At 49.5% G+C, this 14,470-nt stretch overlaps 1 protein-coding gene across 5 annotated transcripts in view; it reads right to left on the bottom strand.

Moving 5' to 3' along the window:
• The window catches only part of TMEM266 (transmembrane protein 266), a 134,908-nt gene that overhangs the window by 26,126 nt on the left and 94,312 nt on the right, over positions 1-14,470 (bottom strand). For 4 of the 5 annotated variants that reach the window (XM_044764080.2, XM_014856451.3, XM_014856450.3 and 1 more), the window contains exons 6-8: positions 14,394-14,450; positions 13,136-13,274; positions 9,085-9,200 (exon numbers count right to left, since the gene is read on the bottom strand). In XM_044764080.2, coding sequence (XP_044620015.1) covers positions 9,085-9,200; positions 13,136-13,274; positions 14,394-14,450 — 312 coding nt within the window. The remainder of the gene's footprint in view (positions 1-9,084; positions 9,201-13,135; positions 13,275-14,393; positions 14,451-14,470) is intronic. The other variant, XM_070504395.1, reaches the window with a different exon arrangement.

The raw sequence follows: 14,470 nt of genomic DNA, 5'->3' as shown, positions 1-14,470 counted from the left end.
GTCAGGGAACTTGCAGTCTTATGGGCGAGATGGAAGGGACTCAGCTCAAACAGTATGCAAGGGAGCTTGATGGTAGCAGGGGCCAGGAAAGAGCAGGAGGCCCCTACATGGAAAAGAAGCAAGGGTTGGGGGCAGGAGCCTGAGCTCTTAGCCCATCACTGTTCCCTCACTCTGACTTTGGGTAAGTCTCTTTTCCTCTTTGGGCCTTGGTTTCACTGTGTGTTCAATAAGGCAAATGGACTCGCTGAATTCTGAGTCTATGACAAGCTCTGTACTGGCTCTGGGACCCTACCTGGGAGGGAATAAGGTACAAGTGCCAGTTAACTCTTGATGCTGTCTTGAGGGCCATCCCTTGCTCCCTGCTAAAATGCCCCATTCCCAGAGGGCCGGCTCTTTAGAGAAAGATAACATAATCCAGAACCTGTAAAATGCAGCATCAACAATGTGCAACACTCAATAAGAATTAGTATTCATGCAAATAAGCAAGAAAAAGTGATCAGTTATCAAGACATAAAGCAGTTAAGAAGCTGCTTAGAATTTTCATAGTAGCTGATCTATGTAAATATTTGAGTTAATAGACAAGGACTTCAGAACAACTATGATTAATATGTTAAAGGAAGTAGGGGAAAGAAAGGATGGACAGAGTGGATGTAGCATTTCAGTGGAGAAATAGAACCTATAAAGGGAATCAAATGAAACTTTTAGAACCTTAATATACAATATTTGAAATTGAGTACTCAGTTAGATGGGCTTAACAGCAGACTGGAAATTATATAAGATAGGGATTTTGAATTTGAGGATACGTCTATAGAAAAATATCAAAACTTATGGCCAGAAAAAGAGAGAGAAAGAGGGAACAGAATAGGGTGTGAGACATGATCAAAAGGTCTAACATATGCAATTAGAGCTCTAGAAGGAGAAGAATGAAAGGTTGGGACGGAAGCAATAAAGAAAGAAATCACGGCCAAGAACTTTCTAAATCTAATGAAAACATCAGCCCACAAATTCAAGAAACTCAGAGTCCTAAGCAGGATAAATACAAAAACCCTGCACCTAGACACCCCGTAGTCAAACTGCTAAAAACAGATAAGGAGAAACACCCATAGTACCAAGGCTCTTCAGGGCTCATTGGGACTGGGCCTCTGGGAGGGAAAGGGTAGGGTGGCTTTGAAGAGAAAATGAAGCAAATTTTCTAGTGGCAAACCGGCCCAGTGGGGGGAAAAAAAAAAGATCGTTCTGTGACTTGGGAAGAATGAAAATGCAGGCACAGCCCTACTTAATGCACATCATTAGCTAAGTATTTCTAATCAGATAACCTACCCAGATAAGCTGGGATCCATAGGGAAGCCCTGGTGCATTACTGGAGTGAGTCAGGCCCCTTCCATTGGGCTGGGTTTTTAATACATGCCTAGGTGGGGCGGACCCCCTGGGGCGGCAAGGCGGGCACACCCAGGCATCTCTGCCTTTAATGGTCTGGTTTGTGGAGTACAATTGACATGGCCTTGGCCTGATCAATGCACACTTTGGCCAGAAGCTTGATGGTATCTAATGCAATAGCAGTAATTTTCTTCCATCCTATTAGTGCTGTCTGCACAGCTTGCCCTGCCTTCAAACCCATCTGTTATTGGGATGGCATCCAATGTTTATTTCCATTAGTTTCACCATTGTTGGTAACAATAAAAATCAGGAGACAGTTGCAAACTAATGATTTAGGAGTAGAGTGGAGCTGAATTCAACCTTGGCCTCTTTCCATCTACTGTAAAGATGGCTGGTAGTTGACCATAAATTTAAATTATGGCAAAAGGATAACATAAGTTATTCTTCTGATGGCTAATTTTATCAGCTAAATAGGCTTGTCATTAAAGCTATCGGCTGTTTTACAAATCACCTGCCATGTTGGGAAAAAAAAAAAACACTTGACTTCCCACAGTGGAGATCTTGAATAACCCAGGTAACAAAGGCTACTGTGTGGAGCTGAGGGCTTGTGGCCTCTGCAGGAAAAGAAGGGGCTCTCTGGAATGAGCCACCATCAAGTGTCACCCCCAGAGCCAAGGCAGAACCCCTCTCCTGTTGTTCCTGCCCGACAGAAGGGGCTGTTGGCTCTCAGGGCCATGGAAGCCCTGCTCTGAGCTGCCGGCTCAGCCTCAAAGGCAAGCAATTTGTGCAGAGCCATCGGCATTCCCTCAGGGGTGCTGAGCACCGGGGAGTCATGGGATCCAGAGCAAGGCCCACACAGGGGAGGTGGGCCCAGGTTCCCAATCAGGCCCCTCACCACCTGACAAGTGGGCCAGGACCCCTGCACATGAAAGACAGAGGAGTGGATGGAGGGGGAGACAGGTGGTGGGGGGAGGGGCGGTGGGGTCCTGCCTCTCCCCCCACCACCTGCCTCCCCCAGAAATGCCTACAGCTTGGGGTCAAGGTTATCATCTTGTTTCTTCAGGAAACAGGCCAGGGAGACTTGCATTCATCCAGTGAGGTTTAATAAATGGGATTGTGCCTCTGCTATTGAAAAGGGGGAAAAAGGGTAGGAACACTGTGAGCCCCTTGGCCTCGTTTCACGGATAAGGTGACTGTGCAGGTGACTTTTCTTCTTGTGCACAAGACCACTTTTGTCAGCATCTGGTGCCTTAGGTGTGACTGTGTAACTGAGTCCCTCCTATGAAATGGGGGAAGAAGTGAGGTCACTGCTTGCAGGGCTGGCCAATAAAAACCTTCTGTGCACAATTCTCCACTCTCCCTTTCTTATCCCCTGGCTGTAAGGAAGAAACTCCAAGGACTTAGAATAAGAAGCCACAAAATGGGAGGAGCCAGGAGGCCAGAGTGACTAGAACGGAGTATCCCTTCACCTGCCTGCCGGCTGCAGCCCGCAGCGGGCTGTGGTGTGAGTGACAAATACTCTTCCTGTGTTAAGCCACTGAGATTTTTGCTTTATTTGATGTAGCAGCTTGTGTTACTCATCCTAACAGTGACTTGTAGAGATGCCCTATTTGTGGCATCAGAAAATGGACACTGAAGCCCTGGGTTCCACTCCCAGCCCTTCCATGACAAAGTGTGAGGCACTGGGCAAGAGCCTCCCTCAGCCTCAGTCTTTCCTTCTATAAAAGGGATTAATAATATCGAGCTGACCAACTTTGGCTATCAAAGTCAAAATGAGCTAAAATACATGACAGTGCATTTGTAAATGGTTACTATTATGCAAATGATTTAGTATTATTTTTATTCTCTTTTTTACATTTACTGAGAGACTCCAGTGGACCAGACTTATATATAAATATATATATAACTTGATTTAATCCGATCCTCATAGCATCCTTGTGATGTAAACCTCGTTTCCTCCATTTTCCAATGAGGAACCTGAGGCCTAGGGATTAAGGGGGAGACAACTAGTTGCTGGTGGAGCTGAGGTTACAGTCCTGTCTGCCAGCTCCCGGTGTAGGAGGACGCCCTCCACCCCTCCCAGCTGCTCCCACACAGGACGCCTCTTTCAGGGACTGACCCTTGCCCAAGGTCTAAGGCTGCCCTAAGAGGCTCACAGAGCTCCACTGGCCTCCTTGCAGGCTGGGCCTCAAGTTACCCAGTTTGAGCCCCACACCCCTCTGTCTTTTGCCAATGGTCTCAGAGTAAATGGTGCTGAGGAAGGAGAACTTAACTTCCCTCCATCTTTCCCAGAGGACCCACCAGAGAAGAGAAACAAACTTCAACCGTGAGCCAGGTTGGATCATATTACTTTGGGCCAAAAGCTGTTGCAAGGTTTACAAGGCAAAGGGCAGGTACAATGCGGACTTCAGAATGTTTCAGAATTAGAGCAAGATCTTGGGCACAGATGTACACAGAACCTCAGAAGTGGTTTTGTAAGATGAGTCAGAAGAATATATCATTGCATTGATTTAACTATTGTATCTAAAATAGCATTGATTGCTGAAGCAACCAGTACACAGAGAGAAACAAAATGTTTGCACCATCTTTCTGAAGGACAGTAACTAGCATTCTGCTTCTGGAATCCATCTGTGTACCAGTGAGATTAACTCCTAAGAAAATTCTGGCTGGGATCCAGATGGAGAGAAAAACAAAGGTGAATGGGAAAGGACTTCCATGTGAAGGACTGTTGGACTTGAGGGTCTGAGGCTATATGCTTCCATCACAGGAGTGAGTAGTCTGGAAGCAGGCCTCAGAAGGCCAGCCAGGACTTAGGAAAGGTAAGACCAACCAACAGAATGTCCTCCTCCCCTACTGGCTCCTCTAGGCACCCCTTTCCAGAAGGAATCTGTTAAGGATGAGGTGTGCCCAATGGTCAGAAGAGATGATGGGAATGAAGGAAGCACTGAATCCCGTCTCCCTGTAAAGACCAGAAGGCCAGTGTGGTCCAGGCCTGGAAAGTACAGGAATGGGCCATAAGAGACCCCTGATTCCATCCTAATCTCTTAACTGCTGTGTGATGTTGGGCACACCTCTCCCCTTCTCTGGGCCTCGATACCCCCATCTGCCAAATCCAGGATTGTGCCAGATGCCCTCCAAGGGCATCTTTCATCTGCAACTTAAGGTGGTTCTGGGGCATCTTAGGTGTGGGCTGTGCTAAGAAATGAGCTGCCACGTGGCACAGAAAATGACATGTACATGATATTCCTGCAAGAAGCTGGCAAAGCATGTCACCTGAGACTCTCCACAGGGTTCCAGTAAGAAGCCATTTAACCTTGCTAAAAAGCCAAAGATGAATTAAAAAAGAGTAAGTCTCCGGTGGAGAGATCTGACAACCACTACCTCAGCCAGGTGATCAAGGTCAACATAAACAGTGATAAGTCATGTATGTGCCCTTGATATGACGTGATGAGAATGGCACTTTACCTCTGTGGTCTTCCTCCCAAAAACCCATAATGCAGTATAACCAGGAGAAAAGCATCAGATAAATCCCAATAGAGGGAATCCTACAAACTGCCAGTACTCCTCAAAACTGTCAAGGTCATCAAAAACAAGGCAAGTCTGAGGAACTTTTATAGCCACGAGGAGCCTAAGGAGACATGATGACTGAATGTGGCGTTCCCAGATGGGACCTTGCAACAGAGACAGCAAACCTGAACAGTGTATGGACTTTAATAATAACACATCAAGGGGCTGGCCCCGTGGCCGAGTGGTTAAGTTCGCGCACTCCGCTGTAGGCGGCTCAGTGTTTTGTTGGTTCGAATCCCGGGCGCGGACATGGCACTGCTCATCAAACCACGCTGAGGCAGCGTCCCACATGCCACAACTGGAAGGACCCACAACGAAGAATACACAACTATGTACTGGCGGGCTTTGGGGAGAAAAAGGAAAAAAATAAAATCTTAAAAAAAAATAATAACATCAATATTGGTTCATTAATTCTAACAAATCCATGATACTAATGTAAGATGTTAATAATAGGGGAAGTTGGGTGCGGAGGGTATGGGAACTCTGTGTTATCTTCACAATTTTTCTATAAATCTAAAACTGTTCTAAAAAACGGTTTATTTTATTTTATTTATTTTTTTTGAGGAAGATTAGCCCTGAGCTAACTGCTGCCAGTCCTCCTCTTTTTGCTGAGGAAGACTGGCCCTGAGCTAACATCCATGCCCATCTTCCTCCACATTATATGTGGGACGCCTACCACAGCGTAGCTTGTCAAGTGGTGCCATGTCTGCACCCGGGATCCGAACCGCCGAACCCCGGGCTGCCGAGAAGCGGAAAGTATGCACTTAACCGCTGTGGCACCGGGCCAGTCCCCCCCCCCCCCCCCAAATGGTTTATTTTAAAAAAGAGCTAAGATGAGTGAAGTCTTGGCAAATATTTATACAAATACATCCCAGGGAGAGAGCAAGGAGAATGCAAAGTGGGTATTTCATTTAAACTGAGATTCTACACATTTCATTGGAACTTTGGCAAGTTTCAATTTTTTAGGTAGCATATATGAATTCAGTTTGGAAATTGCTTCATTAAACTGAGAATTCCAGCAGAAAGAGAGAGAGCAAGAGTTTGTGACAAAGATGACTAGAATGACTCGGAATGGGGGTGGTGGAGGGTGGAGAGCAGCAAGTGACTCTGCCGTTGGGTCAGCTGAGTGGAGCTGGGTCTTTGCCCGTGACAGAGAACTGCACCGAGGCTGTGGCTTAAAGATACCCCGGTGCGTTCAGTGTTTTCACTGAGCGCTGAGAAATGACATGGGTAGAAAAATGACATAGAACATGACTCTAAACAAGGTGTCCTGGGAAAGAACAGGTTCACAGTTAGGACACCTGGACCTGTTCCTGGCTCTAAAAGCCCTCAATTAGCTGTGTGCTCTTGGGGAAGTCATCACTTCTCAGTTTTCTCATCTGTAAAGTGGGTGTTTGTGGGGGTGTGGGGGCGCACTGGCTAGGGTTAGCTCCCATGTAGTCAGCATTTATCATGGGCCAGGCTTTAGGCTAAGCAATCTCAAGCCACCCTTCAAGGATTTTATTAGTATCCCCATTTTTCAGATTAGGAAAACAGAAGCCCACAGAGGCCCCATCAGTGCCAAAAGCCTCGAGTCCAGTACGTGGCCGAGCTGCCTTTGCACTCAGGTCTGCCCCTAAAGTCTATTCTTCACCATTCCCGGTGCTCTTCTCTCAAAGGGTCTGGCCATCCCTGACACTGCATGAGTTGGCACTCTCATTTCATTAAGGGTATATGTTGCTCAGTCAAGTCTCAAACCTGGTCTTAAAATACAGCTGAAAATAGGGTGTCTCTTGCTCTGGCCTGCAGAGAGGGCATAACTGAGCTCTGGGAGAGCAGCATTCCTGGTTTCTCCGCAGAAGCCAGAGAGGGCTGCTCTGACCAGGCCCGCTCCCACCTCCCTGGTGGCCCCGCTGGGATCCCAGCTCATCTGGCCCTGTTTGCTGCCTTAACCAAGATGATAGGCTTCAGGTGTTTTTTAAATTAAAACCGTTTTTTTCTGTTCATCTCTTTTCCAGATGTCACTAACTCGAGGGAACCTGTCTTTATTTATTGGCTCTTTCCCGTGCAGAATCCAAGAGAGTCTCCCTCCAGCTGAGACCCCCAGGAAGGAGGTCACACGTGGGGGTGATTTGCACCAGGACGGCGGGAATGTGTGTTCCCCAGGGGCTCAGGTCAGGGGTCATGGTGGAAACCATGGGAAATGGGGTTGCCATTAGGGTTTTCTCCTGGCCACGTGGCACATGTGCTGCTGATGTGAGGCCTACCATAGGGTCACCTTGTTGTGACTTTATGAAGGGCAGATGTGTCACTGGGTCTGTGCCTTTCGCATGGTAAGTGCAGTGGAGCGGAGCGTTCGCCATTCGCTTTCCTACTAGACAGGAGATGGAGAGCTGCCTGACCAAGAACCAGCCGGGTCCTGGATGACACCCAGAACTGTTCTCTCCCCCGTGCCCCTACACCTCCCTCTGCCCAAACCTAAGCCTCTCTCCCCTTAGTGGTTGCCGCAGCCTCTCCACCCAGGCTTCCCATCTCCACCCCTGCTCTCTCCCAGCATCCTCCAATGGCAGCCAGAAAGATCCATCAAAAACTCAAATCTGACCAGATCCCCCACCCCGGCTTCTAACACTCCAGGCTGCCTCTTTCCCAGCAGGATGAAGTCCAAACTCCCTGGTCAGCCACACAGGCCCTTCCCAAATCTGTCTCCAAATCCTCCTGCTTCCTCCCTCTGCTCACAGCGGGAATGGGCTTGAGCTCCCCCAGAACAACACCCCCTCTCATGCCTCACCTTCCCCTCTGCCTGGCACCCTTCTCCAAGGGGCCCTCCTCAATGTCAGTACCTCTTGGAACCCGTCCACCCCCTGCTCCTCTCAGACATGCAGAGCCCCAGCACACATCCCTGCTGAAGCATGCATTGCACCAGACCGCCGCTGTCTACTTATGGTCCTGGCAAACTCCCTGAGTCACCCAAAGCCTCTTGAAGGCAGGGGCCTAATCCCATCCATGATGGTATCCTCAGTGCCCAGCACAGGCTAGGCTCAGAGCAGGCACTTGATGGTGCTGGCTGAACAGATGTGTGCGTAGAAATGAGGCTGATGCCAACTGCTCAGGGGCTAGAACATTTGTTTTCCCAGTTTAGGACCCCCAGAGACTGCCCTACTCCAAAGATCCCTTGGACAAGGTGCTCCTGAGGGCTGTGTACCCTGATGTCCCCTCTTGTCACTCTTAAGCATTTTGTGCTGAAATGAAAGGCCATGATGTTCCTGAAGTAGATGGTGCCCTGACAGACATTCCAAGGGGATGATTTTAAAGACACTGTGCGCGTGTTCCTATGGGGACATTTCCAGGGATCAGTTTGTGGTGACATTTCACAGACTTCACATCCACTCTAGTTCCTCCTCCAGCTATGAGAGGTTGAGGTTGAGGAGCCAGGAGACCCACAATGTATGGGGCGCTGGGCTGGGGCAAACATGAGTTGGACAAGGCCTGCCCTTGGGGAGCATCCAGTTCAATGGGAGAAGCAGCCCCAAGAGCAAATAAGCACGTCCTGAGGCAGTGAGTGTCCAGTGCCCTGTAGAGGCCAACAGTGAGGGCTGCGGGAGTCAGGAGGGACGTCCATTCTCACACACACTCCCACCACCTTGCTATCTGGTCCACTGTGTGGCATCCTCCCCTTGCACATCCGGTACCAGAACATTCCCTGCACTCAAGACTGTTTCTACAGAGTTTTGCAGCCTTGCTGCAGGACTCTGCTCTCCTCCCACCTCCTGAGCACCCCAGTCCCCTTCCCGTGAACTCCTATAGAAGGGGCTATCTGTCCCACTCACGTGGGAGCAGCCCCCTCATCTTACAAATGAAAGAACTGAGGGCAAAGAAGCAGCACCACTTCACTGAAGTCCTGAGGGAGGGGGCAGGGGCTGGGCCTTGAGCGCAGGCCTCTGGATTCCCAGACAGGCCCTCACCTGCCCCGGCTGCCCCTCCCCGTTGGCTCTGCCTCACAGATGTGTTTCCCCTTCTCTGGGCCTCAGGTTCCCCATGTGTCCATCAAGGGGCTGGAGGAGCTTCCTGACCTTGGGGGGCCCTGTGGCTCTGGGATCCTGTGACTTTAGGCACCACCTGTGTCCTCGGCCCTGGACAGAACTGAAAGAGGCAGTGCCTTACCCCTTGCTCCTGACAGATCTGCGTCAGTCTCTCCAGCTGCTCATCTTGGATGACCTTGGCCTTCTCGTACTGCTGGATGACCATCTCCATCTCCACCTTCACAGGCAGGACGTAAGCTGGAAGACAGAGACAGATCTGTGAAGAACTTGGCAGTGGCAGGGCTAGGGCTGGGGAGGGGCTGGTCCCAGCATTTAGCCAGCAGCAGGTTCAGGCAGTTCCCAGAGGATCTGGGGTCAGGGGGCACTGAGGATATCCAGGTACACAACAGCATCCAGAAAGTATAAGAGGGCCAGAACCCTAACACATGGAGGCGAGATATCTGTTAGCCTCCTTTTCCATAGAGATAGACTCTTAATTTTGGCTGTGTACACACCTGCCAGAGATAAGGACTATATTTTCCAGTCTCCTTCAGAGCTATGGGCAGCCATGAGACCACATTCTGGACAAGATGCAAGTGGAGCTCTCATGCAGCAGCTTCCAGAAGCTTTTTTTAAAAGGCAGTTGGGGAAGTGGAAATATTGGAACCCTCATACATTGCTGGTGGGAATGTAAAATGGGGCAATCTCTCTGGAAAACAGTTTGGCAGTTCCTTAAATGGTTAAACAAAGAGTGACCACATGACCCAGCAATTCCATTCCTAGGTACCTAAGAGAAATGAAGAGACATGTCCATGCAAAAACCTGTACATGAGTGTTCACAGCAGTCAAAAGTGGAAAGAACCTAAATGTCCATCAACCGATGAACGGATAAATAAAATGTGGCATATCCACAAATGGAATGCTATTCAACAATAAAAAGGAATAAAGGAATAAAATAAAAAGAAAAAAGGATACATGCTACAACATGGATCAACCTTGAAAGCATTACGCTAAGAGAAAAAAGCCAGACACAACAAATCACATATCATATGATTCCATTTATATGAAATGTCCAGAAGAGGAAAATCTACAGAGACAGGAAGTAAATTAATGGTTGCCTAGGGCTGAGGAGGGAATGGAGAGTGACTGCTAATGGGTATGCGGTTTCTTTTTGGAGTGATGAAAAACCTCTAAACTTAGATTTTGGTGATGTTTGCACAACCCAATGAATATACTACAAACTATTGAATTGTGCACTTTAAATGGGTGAGTTTTATGGTGTGTGAATTATATCTCAATGAAGATGTTTAAAAAGAAAAGGCAGCTGGGACTTTCTTTTTGCCTCCTTATCTTTTTCCTCCCTTCCTTCTTCCTACTGGCTGAAATGAGGATGTGATGGCTGGCACTGAAGCAGCCATCTTGAACCATGGAGAAGCTTTGGAAAGTAGGCAATGTGCAGCAGAGCAACAAAATAGGAGGAGCCTGGGATTGTGACTGCAGAAAGCACTATATCAACCCTGGCCTGCCTACCTACAGACTTTCATGTGAGAGAAATAAACTCCTGTTTTGTCTAAGTCACTGTTATTCTGGGTCTCTGTTACTCACAGATGATCCTACTTATAAGTGACACATACACTGAGACCCAGAGGAGAAAGCCTGGACTCTGGGTTGGAGGGTCCCATGATCTCCCAGCCAGTGGCAGCCCCAGAGACCTCTCCCTTGGGCAGTTCTCCGGGTTCTTGGAAGTTACGATATCAACTCCTGACCTGACCTTGGCCTCTGCCCTTCACACTCTTCTTACACCTCTCAGAACTCAGCCCTCTGGATTCTTCAGAAACCTTAGTCATATGCCTCTCTTGCCACTGTATTCTAGAACTCTCCATATCTCTACTCTCCAAGTCCCCTTTCCACCCACAGCCTCCCAACCTCCAGATGTTCTCTGGCTATTGCAGGGATCATGAAGAGAAGAGAAATTAGGATTTTTCTGTTTGTTTCCAAATTTGAGTGTGGCCCACATGTCCATAAGACCTGTCTCCAGGCCTCAGAGGCTGCCCTAAGCAGCTGTGCCTCCTTGGATCTCTGTTGAAGCCAGTTCACACCCAGGGCGAGAGTAGCAAATTAACACCCATCTGTTCACGCAGCACATCCTCTCATGAGATTCCCAGGGGCATGGCAATGCCTGACGTGTCAGGAAAAAGGGGGAACAGCTGGGAAGAGCGCTCACAACAGGAGCTGTCAAGATGCATCAGTGTGAGAGTGTCCAGCTGTCCACAGCTGGCAGAGAAGAGCCAGAAGGCAGTGTTCCTGCCCTGAAGGGAGCAGATATTCTCATGGACAAGAACAGGGTCCTGAGCAGATGGGGAAGGATGGACTAGCTAAGAGAGCACTGGTGGGTGTCAAGGGTCCTGGGCTCCACTTCTGGCTCAGAGCCTGCTTTGCTATGTGACCTTCATTCCTCTTGGCCTCAGTTTCCCCATCTGTCAAATGAGAGGAATGGACTAGATGACCTCCCAAAGCCTTCCCAGCTTTGGCCTTCCAAGGTTGGACTTGATCACATTCCAGTTTGAAGATTCTGAGTTGGGGGCTCCTTGACGAGATGTTGAACCCCACCGTGTTCACAGAGTGGGATTTGGGGGTGGGTGCCCAGCCCAGGGGATGAGAGACCCTAGAGGCCGTCCTTCCTGCCTTGTACCCACTGGGCGCATACAGTTGGGGTATTCTCATAGCCACAATTTCTGTCATTTGCAACCAAAATTCAGGGCTGGAGTGACCCTAGAGTCTATATGCTAGATGGTATATACTGTATAGTATACACTATATACTTATATATAAGACTATACAGTCTGTAGTCTTAATAGTCTATTCCAGTAGTTTTAAACTGCTCCAGAGGCCCACAAGGTCCTTAGAGACACTTTGGGGGAGAAGGGGGAGGGCAAGAAGGAGGGCTCTGGGCCCCCTCCACTCCAAGTCAACCAAAAAAGCCCCACTTTCAATCTGTTTTTAACACTGGTATCTGTATAAAATTTTGTAGAAGAAAGGGCTTTGCTGCTATTAAAAAAAAAAAAAAAAGCTTGGGAATCATCATCTGTATAACCTCCTTGTCATGCCTTGCCCCTCTATGTGGCCGTCTGGCCTCTGGGTGCCCACACTCCAGCAGAAGCCCACCTCCTGGAGAGGCAGACCAGGCCACATGCAGGTGGCTCTGTGCCTAATCCAGCTGAGGTGAGGTGGGCCTCCTTGTCAGGTCCTCAGGGGTCCAAGGACCACCCTCTGGAGCCCAATGAGTCAGTTCCTCCCTCTTTGCCAAGATGACTTCAATGCCCTCACCATGCCCTTGACCTCTAGGCCACTCCACCCCAGTTCCCCACACTGCTCTTCAGGGATGACGTTTCTAGTCTCCTCTCCACCCAGGCCTCCTTCCTCTGGGGGATGCACTCTGGTCTGTTACTACCTTCTGGAAATACATGAGCTATCCAGATCAGGGCACAGCTCTCTAGATGAAGTGGCTCAGCAGGGAGAGTGGCTTCTGCCTCTGATGGCAACAAAGGCCATGATAAAGCAGAGCAGATCAGACGCTTTCTGGGAATGGAGACCCAGATGGGAGCGTGTCGCACTAAAGCTGGAGCACAAGCCAAAAACCAGCCCAGGTCAGCAGCTCCCACAAAAACATTCTCTGGTTGTTTGTAGGTCAACAGGCTTGGGGGGCACCCAGCTTGTCCTTGGTGGACACAGAGGTGAGATGGACCTTGCAGGGAGCAACACCTTAACCAGTAATCTGGACGAAGCCAGGGGTGAGTCTGCAAACACTGGGAAGCCAGCAGCAGGTGTGCATCAAAACACCCAGGATGTGAAAAGCTGGTCTTCTGACAACATGCAGGCCCTGCTATAAGCTCTCAGGTGAAGGGCTGGTGATCCAGGCATATAATAAATAGTTATATGAGGGACCTCTAAACTCAAGAGTTTGCAAGTGATGTCTGGGCAGCATGTGAGTGGTTCCTGAATATATGACATCAAATGAGCAGCGATGGTCTGGGTTCTCTCTGTGCTAGTAGTCTCCAGCCTCCAAGCCCTGAGGCTGGCTGGCCTATCCCTTGCATCATTTGGTTTCTCTCCACTCTCAGTTGATAGCCCCAGTTTCTGGAGCAGCCACCTGCCACCCTTCCAGCCCTGCTGACCCCTTTCAGACCACTCACCATCAATCACCCTCTTTACCCGCCAGATTCGGAGCATGATGATGAGGCTGATGGCGTCCCAGGGGCTCCTGGGCCCATTGGCCACGGTGGATGCCACCATCGGGGCCAAGGACAGGATGATCACAGCCCCATCGAATACCTGTGAGAGGAGGCAGACTTCAGTGCCCTGGGCCACCTTCTTCAATGTCCAGGAACCAGGTCAGGCAAAGCAGCTGGTGCTGGACAACTTCTCCAGGAGGACTGTCCCCATATCAGAATGTGACCCCCATCACTGGCTGCCCCTCCTGACCCTCCTCAGTCTTTAGGGGTCTCCCCGCTCCTAAATGTGCTCCTGAACACTCTCTTTCCTCCAAGTGACCTCAGCCCATCTCCAGCTTTTGTTCAGATGGCCTTTGGGTGTTCCAAGCGTCTGTTTCCAGTATCTTGTCCTTTTTGGGATGGGGCCTGAATCCTGTGTCCTAGGGTTCCTGCTCCAGCCTCACTGAATCCTTCACTGGCATCTGGGGCTGAAGGCAGGCCCTTTCCCCTTGGGTAGCCCCAAGCCCACATCTCATCTCCATCTGGTGCCGGTGCTAAGTCCCTAACCGCACAGGGAGGCAGGGCTAAGAGAGGAGGGGGCCCAGCCTAGGTGATTCACCCCTGGGCCCTGACCTTCCATCTGTCTGTTCCAGCCTGACCGTGGTCTGAGACTTCTATGGGCCAGGCCTCTATGTCTGCTCCTGGCATTAGGCCAAAAAAGGCTAACAAGTGGATGGGGGGGTAAGGAAGGAGTGGGCAGCAGACGCTGACCACCTTGCCTTGTCCCAAGTGCACAAAACTCCCAGCGACAGCCAGGCCTCCCCGACACCTCATCTCCACCCCTTTTACAGGAGGCAGAGCAGTGGGTTTGCTCAGCAGAAACCCAGGCTGAGAAGCACTTTTACAATTTCCTTCTCAGCTCTCTGACCATGGGGCCATTTTAGGGTAGATTTATTTGTTTTAAAACTCATCTCAAAAGCTTTCCAAAATGATTCAAGAATAACTTTTTAAATTTTGCAGAACTTGAAGGAGATTTCTTTAGATCGTCCTTTCACTGGAAACTTTCTCAGTTGGCCCCTCCCCACCCACCCAACAGGCACAGCCGAAGAGACTTCTGCGTCCAGTATGGGAAGGAGACAGCCTTTTTTGATGGTTGCCACCCTGGAATGGATGGGACAGCGACACTTTCCAGCTTCCAAGATGGCTGGCTTGGGCTTTGGGGGTGGACGTTGATCTTTACCTCTATTTTGTTTTCGATGTAATCCCAGATCCCAAGCACCACAATCCTTAGAACAGTCTGAGGAGAGGAAGTGAGAG

The sequence above is a fragment of the Equus asinus genome, chromosome 2, assembly GCF_041296235.1.
Source record: "Equus asinus isolate D_3611 breed Donkey chromosome 2, EquAss-T2T_v2, whole genome shotgun sequence".
Classification (NCBI taxonomy): domain Eukaryota; kingdom Metazoa; phylum Chordata; class Mammalia; order Perissodactyla; family Equidae; genus Equus; species Equus asinus.
The sequence above is the reverse complement of the archived record's forward strand: the minus strand, read 5'-3'. Positions and strand labels throughout refer to the sequence as shown.